Source organism: Rosa chinensis, chromosome 6 (genome assembly GCF_002994745.2).
Source record: "Rosa chinensis cultivar Old Blush chromosome 6, RchiOBHm-V2, whole genome shotgun sequence".
Taxonomy (NCBI): Eukaryota; Viridiplantae; Streptophyta; class Magnoliopsida; order Rosales; family Rosaceae; genus Rosa; species Rosa chinensis.
Window position 1 is genome coordinate 23,370,949 of NC_037093.1, and position 17,423 is coordinate 23,388,371.

The 17,423-nt window shown below is 39.7% G+C and overlaps 2 protein-coding genes across 16 annotated transcripts; one reads left to right on the forward strand and one right to left on the reverse strand.

Annotated features, from left to right (window-relative positions):
* Positions 1 to 3,151: 3,151 nt before the first annotated feature.
* LOC112168820 (pentatricopeptide repeat-containing protein At2g17210) lies at positions 3,152 to 10,176 on the forward strand. Of its 15 annotated transcripts, none has more exons than XM_040509583.1 (7): positions 3,152 to 5,833; positions 6,205 to 7,226; positions 7,324 to 7,372; positions 8,106 to 8,267; positions 8,461 to 8,591; positions 8,681 to 8,870; positions 8,955 to 10,176. In XM_040509583.1, the coding sequence occupies exon 1, from the start codon at positions 3,285 to 3,287 to the stop codon at positions 5,610 to 5,612; it is 2,328 nt and encodes a 775-aa protein (XP_040365517.1). In that variant the 5' UTR covers positions 3,152 to 3,284; the 3' UTR covers positions 5,613 to 5,833; positions 6,205 to 7,226; positions 7,324 to 7,372; positions 8,106 to 8,267; positions 8,461 to 8,591; positions 8,681 to 8,870; positions 8,955 to 10,176. The 15 variants fall into 15 exon arrangements, with proteins under 15 accessions (XP_040365517.1, XP_040365522.1, XP_040365525.1 ...); XM_040509588.1 differs by having other exon boundaries at positions 6,205 to 6,601; positions 7,281 to 7,372; positions 8,955 to 10,175; XM_040509591.1 differs by having other exon boundaries at positions 6,205 to 6,601; positions 8,955 to 10,175.
* Positions 10,177 to 10,352: 176 nt separating this feature from the next.
* On the reverse strand, positions 10,353 to 14,691 carry LOC112171084 (heterogeneous nuclear ribonucleoprotein 87F-like). Its single transcript, XM_024308319.1, has 2 exons — positions 14,613 to 14,691; positions 10,353 to 10,849 (listed from the first exon to the last, which is right to left on the reverse strand). Exons 1-2 carry the CDS (start codon positions 14,689 to 14,691, stop codon positions 10,353 to 10,355), a joined length of 576 nt encoding a protein of 191 aa, XP_024164087.1.
* Positions 14,692 to 17,423: the final 2,732 nt, after the last annotated feature.

The following is a 17,423-nucleotide window of genomic DNA, read 5'->3' on the forward strand; positions in this document are numbered from 1 at the left end:
CGGCAAAAACAAATATTATGCAATCATTAATCATTAATCCTCATGGCAAATCCTATTTCCACAAGGCAGAGGTACATGACAAGGCTGTGATTACATAAGGGTGTGAATCTTTTCCATAATCATGGCATACATGAATAACTACACCCAAAAGCAAGGCCTTTATTACCCGCAAAGATGACTTGTCTAGCACCACCTTTGTAATAGAATAAGTAGTATTGCAACCGGGCTTCTTGGGGACTAGTTGTTGAGTTTGAATGGAAAGAAAAGCTATAGAAATGGAGTGGAAAAGTCTGGTCACCCGGGGGGGGGGGGGGTAGACAAAGGGCCTGAGTCAAAAGAGAAGAGAAGGAGTTTGAAGACGGCAAGCCAAACTAGAAAGAAACTTGAAAGGCAACGTAGATGAAATTGAAGAACTAGAATTACCCAGCCTAATGGGATGTTGTCAGTAGGCCAACATTAAACACAAAGAAAGTATAAGTAGTAGATCAACATACAATATGTTGACGAGATAAAACCCTCCAAAGAGGAAAACAACTGCGGGCACTATGCCGGTAAACAATCCACTAATAAAGGTTTAGTACATAAAGAACTCACACAAACTCTACTTACTAGAACCCTAATAGAAAGGCAGTTTACTTTGCTACTGAATATGTAGAGTGGATCTGATCATGGTCATCAATCTTGAAATGGCACAACACTAGACTCAGTTGTCAATCACCTCAAGGCACGAACCATGCATGAAATCAACAACACACAGAAGCATAAACCAAAACTTTGAAAGAAGATATTTAAAGTTTTGATAATCATTCAAGAATTAAACATGAAACAACTCATGAAGAATTCTCAAAAGTCTCTTTAGGCTCAAAGTTCTCTGAAAAAAGCTGTAACCCTAGCATGCCAAACAACATGTATTTATACTAGTGAGATACTAGAGCTTCTCTAGGGTTCCTATTGTGCATGGGCTTTAAAACTTTTTTAAAGAGGCATGGATAATAAACTATCTCATAACAAGCCCATTTACTACACTAAAACACACTTTACTCCCGGTCAATAAAAACCTTTCAATGTACGTCTGACTCAGCAACTCAACAAACGAAAAAACTGTGCTACATATCCTAATCTAGGACAGAAGAACTTGCTCACTTCAAAAAGTAATTAAACACACATGAATACAGATTTACCTTTTGAAGGTGCTAAGGTGAGTTGAGTAGCGAGTCTTGTATGTGATCCAAACTTCTGAGTTCCATGAGTAATGACTATTACAACATAGAATTCTTGATTGTTTAGCTTAAGAAATGCCAATTACATGAATATAACACTAACACTAGATGAATTGTGTGGAGGTTAAAGGGGAGGATGATGAGGAGGCACAAGACTGGGGAGGAGAGAGATGAACCTCATCATGCCCTTTGTTGGGATTCTTGCTGCTACATAATAACAATAACATTGAGATGCAATGGCTACGATCCACACCTTGATGAAGTTGTTGATTTCGTTACCTGTATCCATTTTCAATCTCTTCTCTTTTGTATAGTGATGATGGATCGACTTCCCTGAAATTATATTGTAGCAATAAGAAGTAAGAGTGGACGTTGAAATAGTATTATGTACAGAGGTGGTTGTGCACTGATTGATGTTATAGATCTGCCACTTATCCTTATCATCCTATCGTTAGCTGCATGCAATAATAAGCTAAGCTCTGAATGTTATGTTTCATGGTTCTATTTAGGCCTGGCAACGTGCGGGTATAGTGCGGGTACGGTGTGGGTTCTTAACGGGTCGGGTTTTTAACGGGCCGACCCGGTAAGAACCCGTTAGCTTAACGGGTTTCACGGGCCAAACCCGGCGGGTTTGCGGGTTTTCCGTTGGAACCCGTTAAAACCCGTAAACTTTTTTTAATTTTTTTTTTTACTTTTTATCAAAGCAATTAAAACTAATTAAGACTTATATATATCCCCCTCATTTGCCATTTTCTCTATATGAACTTTTTTAGTTTTCTATTTTGAAATTTTTTATTTTCTATCTTTTTAGATTTTTTTTCCTTTTCTTTTTTGACAAAAAATAATTCACAAATCACAATTATACGACAATCCAACGGTCGGACCCTCACAGATCACCAAGAGGATTATCTTTACCGATTTATACGATGATCCAACGGTCGGATCACCTAGAGGATCATCTTTACCGATTTATACGATGATCCAACGGTCAGATCCTCACGGATTGCCCTTAGTTTCATCCTCTCAAAATTATACGACGATCTAACGGTTAGATCCTCACAGATCACCTAGATGATCATCTTTACCAATTTATTCGATGATCCAACGGTCAGATCCTCACGGATCGCCCTTAGGTTCATCCTCTCAAAATTATACGACGATCCAACGGTCATATCCTTACGGATCACCTAGATGATCATCTTTACCGATTTATACTATGATCCAACGGTCAGATCCTCATGGATCGCCCTTAGATTCATCCTCTCAAAATTGTACGAAGATCCAACGGTTGGATAGTCCCGGATCGCCCTCAGAATCATCCTCACAAAATTATATGACGATCCAACGGTCGGATCCTCATGGATTGCCTTTTGAATCATCTTTGCACAATTATATGAAGATCCAACGGTTGGATCGTCCCAGATCACCTTTAGAATCATCCTCACAAAATTATACGACGATCCAACAGTCGAATCCTCACGGATCTCCTTTTGAATAGTCTTTTCACAATTATATGAAGATCCAACTGTCGGATCCTCATGGGGAATAAGAAAAATTATAAAAATGCCTTGGTTGAAAAAAAAAAAAAAAGGGACCCGTATGGGTAATGGGAAATGGGTTTTTGAGAAGGATTTTTAGTTAACGGGTTCCAACGGGTTCCAATGGGTTTAGCCCGCAAAACCCGTTAATTTGCGGGTTTTTTGAGTGCGGGCTTTTTTAGCCCGGATTAATAAACGGGCGGGCTTGTGCGGATTTTTAGCGTGCGGGTATAGTGCGGGTTTGCGGGTTTCGGGTTTAAATGCCAGGCCTAGTTCTATTTTAAAAGCCTGCGTTTTGTCCCCAAGCCCATACTTAGAAAATTCATGATTCATTCTATCTACGAATTCAAGCTCATTTTTCTTTTTTTGAGGGAAAGATAGGCGAAACACCCCTAATTATGATTACTCCTCGGCGGGGACAGCAAACCTACACTCCGACTTGCATTACAAGCTTTAAAACTATACTCATTGATAATGTCCTGAATGATAACAGGAGTCAATATGTTTCCGTCTATTTTAACATAAGATGTATAAAATTTGGTTGGAGAGCGCCACAGTAGAACCAACAATTGGTGCATTCAAGTTGGACATGCGCGTTCCAAGCGGTACCAACCTCTGTAATTGGCATTTGAAGCTCAAAGAGCTATCAACCAATGGAAAATGGGTAGAATTACTCTGCCACTACCATCAAGTAAACAAAGCTGGACTTCACCCAACACACTATTCAGACTTCCCTCCAATTCTCAAAGCATGTTCAAACCTCCTTTCCTACTCCTACGGAAAATCTATACATGGGTGTTTGATCAAAACCGGGTGTGATTCATACACTTCCATTGCTAACTCCACCATGGACTTTTACATCAAAACCAGGGACCCAGATTCTGCATCGGCTGTTTTTAACTCTATGAGGTGGAGAGATCAAGTTTCTTGGAATATTATGGTTTATGGGAGCCTTGATCTGGGGAATTTAGAACAAGGGTTATGGTGGTTTAACAAGGCCAGGGTTTCGGTTTGTGGGTTTCAACCCAATACTTCTACTCTGGTACTCGTAATTCAAGCCTGTCGTTGGCTTAGAGCAGCTATATATGAAGGACTGAAAGTACATGGTTACGTGATTCGAGGCGGGTTTTGTTATATATCTTCAGTTCAGAACTCATTGTTGAGTCTCTATGCAGAAGATGATGACATGGAGAGTGCACACAAGCTGTTCGACGAAATGTCTGAGAGAGATGTCATCTCTTGGAGTGTGATGATAGGAGGTTGTGTGCATTGCGGGGAAGCTCAAAACGGCATGAAGATGTTCCGAAAGATGGTATGTGAGCTTGGCATTGAACCAGATGGCGTAACTGCGGTCAGTGTTCTTAAAGGGTGCACTAGTTTGAGGGACTTGACCATGGGAACATCGCTCCATGGGTTGGTAATCTATAGAGGGTTAGATTCTGATCTGTTTGTTGGAAACTCTTTAATTGATATGTATGCCAAGTGTGGTGATGCGGATTCTGCCTTCAAAGTTTTTGAGGAGTTGCCGCAAAGAAATAGGGTCTCATGGAATTCTATGTTGTCTGCATTTGTCCATAATGAGAGGTACATGGATGCCCTGTCGCTGTTTTATTCTATGGGGAAGGAAGGTATCAACGCAGATGAAGTGACTCTGGTGAATATTCTTCAAACATGCAAGCATTTGCACCTAGGTCATTCCAAGTCGGTGCACTGTGTAACAATCAGGTGGCGATTTGAATCAAATGAGTTGCTCCTGAATTCGCTCATTGATGCTTATGCAAAGTGTAATAGTATCGAGCTTGCATGGAAACTTTTTGAAAGGATGAAGAAAAGAGATGTGGTTTCGTGGAGCACTATGATTGCAGGGTTTACACAATGTGGCAGACCTGATCAAGCAATTGCCATCTTCGGAGAGATGACAAGGCTGCAGGCACAGGATGATCAGAAGCCCAATGAGATTACACTCATAAATCTTTTTGAAGCTTGTTCAGTTTCAGCCGAATTGAAATGGGCCAAAGGGGCACATGGAATTGCTATTCGAAGAGCTTTGTCAACTGCAGATCAAGTAGCCATTGGAACTGCAATTGTTGACATGTACTCGAAATGCGGGGCAATAGGAGAATCAAGAAAGGTGTTCGACCAGATTTCCGAAAAAAACATTGTGTCATGGAGTGCCATGATAGCTGCATATGGCATGAATGGTCTTGCACATGAAGCTCTAGCTTTGGTTGAGGAAATGAAGCTGTATGGTGCAAAGCCAAATGCAGTGACCACCCTTTCTATGCTATCTGCCTGCAGCCATGGAGGCTTAGTTGAAGAAGGGCTCTCCTTGTTCAACTCACTTGTTCAAGTTTATGGAATTGAGCCAAGATTGGAACATTATGCGTGTGTAGTTGACATGTTGGGCCGAGCAGGAAAGCTCCATATGGCTATGGATTTTATCAATAACATTCCAGAAGGTTTAAAGGTCACTGGGGAAAATGCTGCTTGGAGTGCATTATTGAGTGCTTGTAGAAGCTATAGCAATAGTGACGTTGGCGCAGTAGCTGCTTCTCATGTCCTTGAGTTAGAGCCTGAAAGTTCAACTGGGTATTTACTTGCCTCAAGTATTTATGCAGCAGGTGGGTTGTGGGTTGATGCTGCAAGTATTAGAAGAATGGTGAAAGAAAAAGAGGTGAAGGTTGTTGCTGGTTATAGCTTAGTTTATGTTGATAACAAGGCATGTAGATTTGTTGCTGGGGATATTGATTGCCATTCACTAGCTGCTGGAGAGATGCACTCTATAGTTGAGCTGTTGCATGCTTGTATGAAGACTGAAAAGAGAAATGCTGGTAATTTTGATATAATTGATTAGTTACTTGAGAGGCCATTTGATAACAATAGATTTAACCAGAAAAATAATAGTGAGAAAAAAGGTAAGTAATGCACTGGAATTGCCATTAGAAAGACAAATAAGTAGTGAACTGGTTGAAGTTGGCCCATCCATAACACTGGCAAGTTAGTCTGAGGTTTTGGCATTTGCAGTGGGAAGTTGCTTTCCTATGCCAGTGTGCCGTGTCTTCTCCATGTTTGCAGGTAAATAATTTTTTTTATGGCCTAGAAGGAGTAATTTGAAATTTTGTTTTTACGCTGATGTAAATCTACCTTTCTTTTGTATCCTTCCTGTTCTGCTGGACTTATTTCTCCAAGTTACTGCATTTGTTGTGTTGATATATTTTGACTTTTTGAGAGCTGAGGAATCCAGTGTTGATTGTTTTCCATGCATAAAAGTCTCTTCACTTTGTCGAAACTACTAAATGTATATTTGCATGCTACCATGTAGTGAGTTGAGGTTGCTTTGCCTTTTGTATACTACTGATTTTAGTTTGTCTTCTCTTTCATATCATATACACATTCTCTTCTCCTTTCTCACATTAGTCTTGGTTCTAATCTAGTTATCATATCAGGTGTAGGAATCTATGATAGAAGAACTGGATTGCTGGCCAGCTATATGAAGATAACTTTTTCCCTTGGTATATGTTATTTATTTCTGGGTCTTCTCAGAGGATATGAGTCATAGTCATCCGAAATTTACGAGGCTATTCGCCATTTTAGTAAGTGAAACAATTATTTTTTTTCTTCTATATTTGGAGATAAACAATGGGCGATTATTTTTTTCGTTTTTATTTTATTTTGTTTTTCCTAAAAAAAGTAATCCTACATCTTCTCCTTTCTTTTCTTGAAGGAAGAGAAATGTTGATCAGGGCTATGTTGTAGGAAGTGCATGCGTGCACATTCTTAATTTTCTGTGTGGTTAAGATGGTCGTCATTGCTGTCATTGTTGCTTTTAACTTGGCAAGCACTGTAAGTAGCTTACCACTAATGATGCTTAAAACTTGTAGTTATTCATTTTTATTTATATCGATTTCTTGAGTTCCTCACATAAGTTTTTTACATGAGTTGGTCCTTATAGGCATGATCAATGGCGGAACTATTTGGGGGCCGGAGTGGGCCCTGGCCCCCCCCCCAATTATTTTGAAAAATGAAATTATTTTATTGGTAGGCTTGTATTTTTATCATAATTAAAAGCTATTTGACTAAAATTTATAATTATGGCCCCCTCAAATTGAATTTTTAACATTAATTATTGCAGTAAACAGATAACTATAATAATTACCTTAATTAATAGCCTTATGCATCTTATAGAATCCTATAAAATATAAATTAATGAGTGCATTTAAAGGATAATATTAATGCATGCTTGATATATGGCTTTGAAAATGAAGAAAAAATAGTTTTCCTTTCTTGTTATTCAATATTTGTTTGTATTTGAATTTTATAGTAAATTTCAATTGTAAAAAAAAAAAAATGTATCAAAATTTTTGGCCCCCTCAAAGAGAAGTTTCAAGTTCCGCCACTGGGCATGATGTACTAGGATTGAACTGGTTTGGACCAGCAGATTGTCCTTCCCCTGGACTGCTACCTCCAGGTCTCCCTTTGTTTTCTGGAATCTTCTTACCTTATACTCGTAAGTTCTTGGCAGTTTAATCATTCAAATTTTGAAGGCTATTTCAATAATATATCAGGGTATTTGGTTTGGACCACCAAATTTGTTGTACAGGATTACAACTACAGGTATTGATGCAGTCTTCATTCAAATGTTCATTTCTGTATTATAGTTTGGATTATTTTCGATCAATGACCATGAGAGAAGATATTGCGTAAGAAATTGAATAATTGCATTGCAACTATGAGTGAATGAGTGATAGGTGTCTAAAACATGAATTTTTCCATTACTTGACCCTTCTCTCTCTCTCTCTCTCTCTATTGTTTATTATAAAGCGAACATATCCATGCCTTACACAGTCAATTTCTGTATCTTTTAGGTGGTAAATAATTTTCTTACTAAGCACATATTTGATGGATTCTGTCCACTCTTAAGATCCTTTCTCTGTCAGTCTGGTAAACCTGTAAGATAACTGACATGAGTTTCATCGAAAGAAATTCATGATTAGGTGACTTCATTTCAAGGGAGTTCTGGTTTATTGTGACTTAATATATTTGTCTTATGGTAAAACTGTAAGAAAACTTTGTTATGGTTTATGCTATTATTTGTCTTTTTATGACTGCTGCATATTAAAAGGGTTAGTACAAGCCCCTGTTCTGTGCTAAAACATTCACCCCACAGTTTAAAAAAAAAAAAAAAAAAAAAAAAACTAACAATGTCTGTCTTATAATAGTTAACAAGTGAGTGTTGTTTGGTTATGTCAGTTCAGAGTCAAGACGTACTAACCAGTTATGTTCCATCACCCAATATAAATTGATCATGCACTTTTTTCCAATCCTCCTTTCGTGTGTAATGCTGCAGATTTCAAGACTCGATCAAGAGCATCTTTATACCAGAATGAAGCTATATTCTCAGTCGGCTGCCTTTTGGCTTGGTGATTTTCTCGTGTGTATGGATATTCCCGAGGCTTTTGGTTGCGGTGGGAATTATTTAAATGGTTCCTAGTGTCCACCTGATGATCAGGTTGGTGCATCTGTTACATGTCTTATGTTAAACATGATTTATATATCTCTCACGATTGCTTTGAATTGTCATCTGTGATATACTTTAGTGGAATCCCTTGAGCAGTATATGGAAAATTATGCTTCGGTACTCATCTGATTTAGTAATTGTTTATCAATTCGTGATATACTGAACCAGAAATTTGTCTCTCCAGCAACGCCTTGGTGGAGTGTGCAAAGAGTGGACAACAGGAATGCTCATCTAATCTATACAGCTGAGATTAACTGTAGCAAAGCAGCAGGGTTAAGAACTAATTGGTTCCACTGTTTTTGCCACTCAGCTGAGGTAATGGTTAACATTCAAATTGCAGGTTATGTTTTTCTTGTTTGTTACAGAGTGGTTGCTTACCTGTTTGTTTTTCTATTTTCTGCAAGGTTTTGTATCAAAGATGCCTCTTACAGAGACTTTTCTGAACAGATCCTTACAAAAATTGAGCAATGAAAATCTCAGTCAAAAAATTGTGTAGCAAATGTCCAATGTTGGTTAGACACGACAAATGAGAAGCAAAAAAAAATTCTGTGAAGCTTATGGTTACCAAAAAGGTGGTTTGTTATGCAGAATCAGGTGAGGATTTTGTTAATTTACCTCTTCAGTTTCCTGAAACAAATGCAAGATAGTTCCTTTAAAGCGCCCATTGATCTTCTACAGAAGAATGTCCACCTTGACAGGCAGTACTTTAATGTCAAGGAGTTCCCAACTTTATCCTGGTTTTTGCTATTTCAACCATCTTTAAGAATTGAGCATGGACAGGAGGGAATATGGCGATCTTGGCAGAAGGAGCTGACTACTAATGCAACTCTATTTCCCCTAGGTTTTTTACTTCAGACTGTTACTCCACTCAAACTTACGTGTTACGAATCTGGATGTGATTATGGAAGATTTATATACACTTTGCAATCTTTCTTTTTTTTTGGTACAATGGAGGCAAGAAGCCCAAACAAGAAAAGACAAACTAGCCAAGATGACTTTTACAGACTTGCCGAGGTCTAGAAACACCTAAAATATCATCAAGCAAGGCTTCCACAACTAAACTAGGAGGACTTTGATAAGTGCAAATCCCAGAAGCATGCTGCACACTTTCTTTGGCAAGGATATCAGCAACCACATTACCCTCTCTATGTATGTGCTTGAGGTTCAGAATATCAAATTGACTCATCAGCATTTTGCAGTTAAGAAGAACAGTTCCAAGAGGATGTAAATCCACGTTCTCACTATTCAATAGTGTCACCAAATTTGCAGAATCAGAATCAACATCTAACTTGTTGATATGTAAAGCAATAGCAAGCTGCAGTCCATGAAATAAACCCCAGGCTTCAGCCTGAAGCACCTCACCTGTCCCAATGTTCACCATGAAACCACTAATCCACTCACCATTAGAATTCCTTATAACTCCCCCAGCACCAATAAGACCATTAGAGGAGCGAGAACCATCAACATTCAGTTTGAAACATCCCATTCCAGACTTGCAATCTTTACTATAACTGAGAGTCTAGTTGTAAGGCCTATATCTCCTTTCTTTGTCGGTTCCATGTTGAATGAAGGACCTTTCTCTCACATCAAGGCACATTATAGTGCAGGTTGACAAGGTGAGGGTGAGTTTATGTACTGGATTCTTGTTTTTCAATTAGCAGATACTTTGGTGCTTCTGTCCATTGGGCCACAACAAAATTAGTGGGATATCATTGATCTATTCTATTTTTGCTTTCTTTAATTTTTCAGTTGCTGCAGACACTTCATCTTCCACTCGACTAAGGAAGAATAATGGCCAGAACTGTGCCATCTAAGTTGATGCAGATTTTGCTTAATAATGTAACTCAAGCCATGATGTATGTGTATCACTGTATTGGAATGGGAGACTGCTTGTTTCTAGTTTCCTTAACTTTGATCTATATGCCTCCTTTGAAGGTTAATTTTTTTTTTCCATACATCCAGAAACTGAAAGCTCTTGATCCCAATACTATCCCTATGCATGGCAAAAGTTGGTTTGATATGTTCCTGATGCAGATTACAGACATCCCCTAAACCCAACAACATATCTCTAACCTTTTAGGAACATGCTTCTGAACTCATCATTAGATTTTGGCTTTTCATCATCCGGATCCTGAGTTTTTGGCTTATTCGTGCTCCAACCAAGTGCGCAACATTCCTTGGAACCGCAAATGTGTTCTTCCCCTTAATCGCACTGTCGCTTCCTCGAGATTCTCCAGGTTCATTGGAGGTCTCATGAGATCCCCTGACTGCGCCAGTTTGATCAGTATGCCCATGTTCTTTCTTGCCACTCTTTGGATCTGATCGTGCAATGCTCAGCTTCTTGTCTAGGAGTGTCTGATTATTTTTTGCCACGGCTGCAGCAAGGTGTGCATCATCTGAGAAGTCCGCATATGCTAGTCCCCTTGACTTTCCAGTGAACTTGTCCTTCAGTATTCGAATAGCAACAACTCCTCCAACATCACTGAAGAACTGACGAAGATGTTCATTATTTGCCTTAACGTTAAGGTTTGATACAAAAGCAGTGCATTGGTTAGCGTATACTTTTGTTTCCTCTAGAACAGGAAACAAGGGTCTGCATGATTCGAAGACATAGCGACAAGGGTCTGTTTTGTAGATCTCCAAGATATCGTGGTATTTCCTATGGTAAAGATATAACCAGTTTGGAAAGGACCTTTGTGCTAGTCAGAGATACCCGGCATCAACAAAACCTATCAAAACGTCACCATGATTTCGATGAAGGGAGGAGAAATTTTGTTCTCCTGTGGAGGTGGCGCGTTTCCCCATGCATGGAGGTGGTGACTACCCTATGGCCTATGGAGTTCGATTCCATCATGTCGTCCTTTGTAGGGATAGAACAAGCTCAAATATATTGTACCTTTTAAGTATAAGATTGTCTTTACACTAGTCCAATGGCGTTGAGTTGGTGCATAGTTATAAATAGCTAATAAGTTCACAGCAAATACGATGTCCGGTCTTGTGCATTGTGCTAAGTACAATAATGTGCCTATTGCACTTAGGTAGGGCACTTCTGCCTCTAATACATCTTCGTCATCATTCCTGAGACAAAGTGGGTCTGTTTTAAGATCAAGACAACGAAAGATGAGTGTGCTTGAAGGCTTGACATTATGAAAATGCTTAAGCATCCATCAACATAGTGCTCAAGTTCCAAACCGAGACAAAACCGTGTTCTCCCAAGATCATTCATCTCAAACTCGGATTTCAAGTTTTCAACGGGTCCCCTTAACTTTTTAAGGGCTTCCAATGAAGTTCATGTCATCAACATAAACCGCAACCATAGCAAATTGTCATAAAAACGCGTGGGCATAGTTCATTATTGATATATCCCTTCCCAATCAAGTAGTCACCTAGTGAGCGTTTCAAGCTTATTGAAAACGCCATCTGTGGTCTAGAGCCACTTGACTTGGGTAAATGAAGTCCATCAGGAACCTTCATGTATACTATGTTTCTAGATCCCCATAAAGATACTTAGTGACCACATTCGTAAACTGCAAGTTCAGTTATTTAGAAACTACTAATCTGACAAGGTAGTGGAATGTAATGACATCCATTATGGGAGAATATGTCTCCTCGTAGTCGATTCCAGGGCATTGTGAGAAACCTTGCTCCAAGAGGCGAGTCTACAACCTCCTTTTTTCTCATCATGCTTTCTAACGAAGACGTCAACATGTTTTATATTCGAAGGTGTCGGCATCTCAGGCCCAAAAACCTTCCTCTCCATGAGTGAATCTGATTCAGCCTGAATCACATCTTTCCATTTAGGCCAATCTGCTTCACGTTGACATTCTTCAACGGGGCGAGATTCAATGTCATCGGTCTCAATAATCTCACGCGCTACAGAATACGCGAATACATCATCAAGGATGATGGAGATCCTATCTCACATCCCATGTACACTACTATAGTTTGTAGAGATCTCAACATTCTCAGGACTGAATTGGTTCTAACTTTGAGGCATTCCCCAATGATATATCTTGGACATAACCATGATCCAAAACATTCTCAGGAGACAGATTTGAGAATTGATGATCAATGAATCAGGTTCTGCCAAACTCGCTCTCTTCCTAGGGCGAGAATCTATCAAACCTATGGGTTACCCACGCGGAACCCATGGCTTGTGACACCATCATGCCACCTTGTGGCGTCACCATGCCACAATTTATGGCGGCGCCGCCATGCCAACTCTTCTTGGTGGCGTGATATCCTCTTGAGAAGACATCAATCCTTGCACGCATATTTGCAGCAGTATATGTGATCTCGTCACTTTAGCGGGGATCGAGATAAGACAAAGTGGGGACAAACCATGACAATTCCTATCATTCCTGTTGAAAGTTTAACGTTCTCATCTCTCCCTAATAATGGGAAGACTATCTCATTAAAGAGACAATATGCAAATATAGCGGTAAAGAGATCGCCTGTCAAGGGTTCTAAATGGCGGACCATTGTTGGGGCCTCAAATCCAACATATATGCCCATCCTTTTGTGAAGGCCCATCTTAATGCACTGTGGTGGTGCAATTGGAACATAAATCGAGCACTCAAATATGCATAAGTACGAGATGTCAGACTCGTATCCAGTCACTAGCTGTAATGCAAAGGAAGGTTGATCAGCGGTAGGTCGTAGACGAGTTAGCAAAGTTGCATGTGATATTACATGACCCCAAGTGGAAATGGGAAGATTGGTGTGCATTATCAATATCCGGGCTACCATCGTAGTTGTTTAATGGCGGCTTCTGCAAGACTATTTAGGTGTGTATATGGAAACTTGATGTCTAACATCAATCCCCAATGATATGCAATAATCATCAAAAATCTTCAATGTAAACTCTCTAGCATTGTCAAGTTGAACTGACTGAATGAGATGATCCGGGTAGTGAGCCGTATCCTTATGATCTGAGCTAGGAGTTTAGCATAAGCAACATTAGGGGTGGACAATAGCGTGACATGTGACCAACATGTTGACGCTTCAACCAACACCATAAAGTATCTAAACGGTCTGCAGGTTGGTTGAATCAGTCCATAAAATCCCCTCGAATTCTATGTAAGAATACAATGTGAACTTTCATATCCTTTGCATAGGACTGTCTCGGTCTTAATTTCCCTAAGTAACAGACTTTGCAGAATAAGCGAGGGGCCTTAGAAACAACCAATAAGGATTTTGGTTCAGCCACAATGCTATCATGGGGGTGAGAAGTAGGTTTGGAAACTAAGACTTCACATGTGGTGTTAAAGACATGTGCTTGCCGCAGGGGAAGGTGGCAGCGCCGGCGGTGGACGACAGCGGTACCAAGTGGCGATGAGGCGGTTCTAGTATTCTCGTGAATCAACTTTTGATTCTTACTTCTATTCGCTCGAAAGAAAGAATGCATGTCTGTGTGAAGTCTTTAGAATACAGATCATCATATCACGAACAGGATGACCTAACTTGTTGTGCCAAAGCCAATATGTATCTAAATCTCACAAGTCATCTCTTATGACATTGTTAGATTCAATTGCTTGAATAGTAGTGACATACAATCCACTAGAGAGACACATATGTTTCTTTAATATGCGCTTTTATCCGCAATCATTAGAGCTGATGTAAAGAAATTTATTCCCATTTTCACTATGCATTTCCGCATGTTGGCTTGAATATCTCAAAAGCCAATGATTACGTCAAAGTTTCTTGACCAAAGAAAATCTAATCCAAATAGCTATTATCAACACTTGACCAATGATCATTACTCAATCCTTTAGGTAACTCCAATTAGTCGTGATCAGGTAAGGTAAGGCGAGATTTTGGTGGAGTAAGGCTTACTTGAAAACACTTCTCTCAGATCAGACCTTACCTAGACATCACATTTAATTAGATGAGCCTAGTTGCATTTGAAAGAGTTATAACCATGGTCTTATTGATAAATTCTATGGCAAGTGCCATTACAAAAGTTCTTGGAAAAATAAAGAGACTTTAATCAAAATTTGCAGTGATCATGTCATCTACTCCATATTTGAAGTCATCAACTTTTTAGCTTGACATTCTGATCTTCATGTTCCATGAGATGAGCTTCTCTTGCATTCCTAAACGCTTTGTATGATGTAGCTACGTTCTTAGGTGCTATGCACATTTTTGCCTAATAATCAGATGACCCACAGTGAAAACATACTTCACCATGACTAGAATTACTCTCTTTTGATTGAGGCACGTGTGCATGTGAGCCACATCCTCTAGGACTGGCGGTGGCGTAGCCACCACTACCAGCCGCTTCTCTCCCAAGTCGGTCCCCATGGTCACGTGTCCGCTCATTATTTTAGTGGTTACCTTCTTGAGCAGAGCGATTATATGGACCAATCCCTACATTTAGGGTTTCACTTGCGATGACCTTCTTTGGTCTTGCCATTATAATTCGACTCCGTAATGGGCTTGGTCCCAACGGGTCTAGAATTATAATTTTTCACGAGGATATTGTCATGCTTTTCAGCCACAGACATAGCCTTCATCAATTGATGGAGCCTCGTGAACCATCTAGTATTTATTATTTATGTTACGTCCCGAACCTAGATTTATCGATTTGCTCACCATTTAGACGGTAAAGGTCGACTATTACCAATTTCAACTTTTACCGATACTTTAGTGGCCCTAAAAGGTTGACTTTTTGTTCGGGTCAATTTATGAGAAAATTTCCTTCATGAAAGTTGTAGAGGACTTTAAACTGAGCGCGTGTATATGTGGTACGTAAAAATTGGGTATGTGAAAGTTATGAGTAGAATACGAAAGTTACTGTTCATGGTAACAATTGGGTATAAATGAGAAATTTACTATGGTAGGTTTCCAAAACAGGAAACCCACCCTTTTCTCTCTCTTCTCCCCCGAACTCTCTCTTTCCCTTTCGGTCACTTCACCTCCCCCTCGATTCCTCGCCGTCCGGCCATCAACCGGCGTGTAGCCGGCCACTACTGGAGCGCCACCCTCCTCTCTTTACCCTAGTGGCCTTTGATTGGGACGATTTGGCCAAGAAATCTTGGATCAAAGCAAAGTTCTTCATAGCTGCAGTTTGGGGTTTTGTCGATTTCCGGCTATTCCGGCTACCTCCGGTCACCAAACTGCCGTCGAAGGTTCAGTTTTTGCCAGAGATCATTTCCCCTAAGGTCTTTCATTCCAATTTGCAGTGTGGAGGCCAGATTAACAATTGCAATTTCTAGGGTTCTTGAGTTTTCTGGGTTTTTCTTCACCAGCCGGTTTCGACTGTTTTAAGGTAAAGTTGGGTTGTGTTGTAGTTGAGAATAATGATCAGTGTGTCGTGTTGTTGTCATACATGAAATTTGGCAGCCGGTGGTGGGGGTTGTTACCTGCGCGTGGGCGCCACTCGCCGCCACTGTGGGTGGCGCGTGGGATGGTGTATGGCAGGTGTTTGACTTCTGTTGTTTAGCTAGATATTCACTTGTGCATTGTAGTTTCTATATTTACGTCTTTGGGTAGAATTGGAGGAGTATGAGTATGGATTTCGATATATTGTTCCAAGGGTGGAGTTTGTTAATTTAATTATGAGGGATCCATTCATCGGATTTCCTTGATTCTGCCCTAGAACCCTTAGATTAACGGAATGACGTTAGTGGAAAAGATTTGGAGGTTTTGGGCATATAAAGACAATGTTGGGGTTTGGTTTTTATTTTTCGTAATTTAATTTTCCATCCGGTAATTATTGGTTTACGAACGTTATATTGTACAGGACGTGAGGAGGATTCCCTCGAGGAGGGTTCAAATCGACGGCAAGCTTAGCCGTACACTGTGAGTGGACGTTTGATTTTTAAATAATGCATGCAATTAATTTTCTTAAGCAAGAATTGTGTTATTTATCAATAAGCTATCGAGCATTTTATTTTTTTGGTCTTGATTACTTGATATAATTGACTTGGACTTTTGAATCGAGAATTATTATGCTTGATATGAGACTCATAATTTCTGCTGAAAATTTTGGTTGAGTTATTATGCCTTGGTAATTTTCAAATATCAATTCTTGAGCTTTTAAGAGAATTTCGGGAATGGGGTTTTCTTCAAGAGAATTACGTCTATTTATTATTTCCGCTTAAGTTACTTGGATTGAGAATATTTTGGGTGTGCGGGGTCACACCATTAGCTTCTATATTCTCCTTGTGAAGTATTGGGGAAGCCCTTCTGTTTTCGATTCTTTTTCGTGATTTTAACCCACCATACCTGGGTCGCTATATTATATTACTAGCTAGCCAATTAGTACCTCTCCTCACTTACTATGTGTTTGTGGGTGAGCAGAGCAGAACATGGGATGCTCAAGAGTGTCGGACACTCCGACCCGAGCCTGGGAGGCTCCCTTTTATATGTATGGTGAAAACGTTTTCCCCATACTTTTTATTTATCTTTGACTAGCGGGGCTAGTCTAGTTTTCACTTTTACCAGCAGGGCTGGCTTGGTTTTACTGGAGGCTTATTTATTTTGAGATAATTATCTTTATTCACATTGCATGCATCGGTTTTTAATGAAATAAATGTGGGAAAGTATAAACTTTCTTTTCCGTTGTGCTTATTTATTTTTGTCCACTCACACTAACGTGTTTTTATGTACTTTCCCCTGGGCCCTTTGGTTTCAATTGCCCAGATCGCAGCGTTGCTGTCCGGCTTAGGAGTTGAGGCCTAGCACCAGCATTGCCATCTATCCTCAGTAGGTTTTTTATTAACCTACTTTATGTATCACGTTTTATTTGTTTTCTATAGCTTGCTCTGATGACCTTGGGAGGATTTATTTAAACATTTGTATAATTATGAATGTGACGGAGTTGTATAATTTGGAGGAAGTAAGAAGATTTGACTTGCTGGGTTGTAATATTTTATAAGTGGTTATGTTTGTGTATCTACGGTGTTTTTACTTGGAATTTTTGCGGATTGTTTCTGGGAAGCAGGGTGGCTTTAGGAATTGGAATTGAGTTAAACTTAGAAGTGTATTTCAACAGGTTTTGGGTTGTCCACTTTTAGGGGAAGTTCTGTAGAATTTTCTTGAAAAGTGGGCTCCGCAGGTCCATCTTGGAGTTAGGGGGTAATTCCGGGGTGGGTCCTGACAATTTACCTCAAGGCATAGCTACTATCATAGCATAAACGGAGA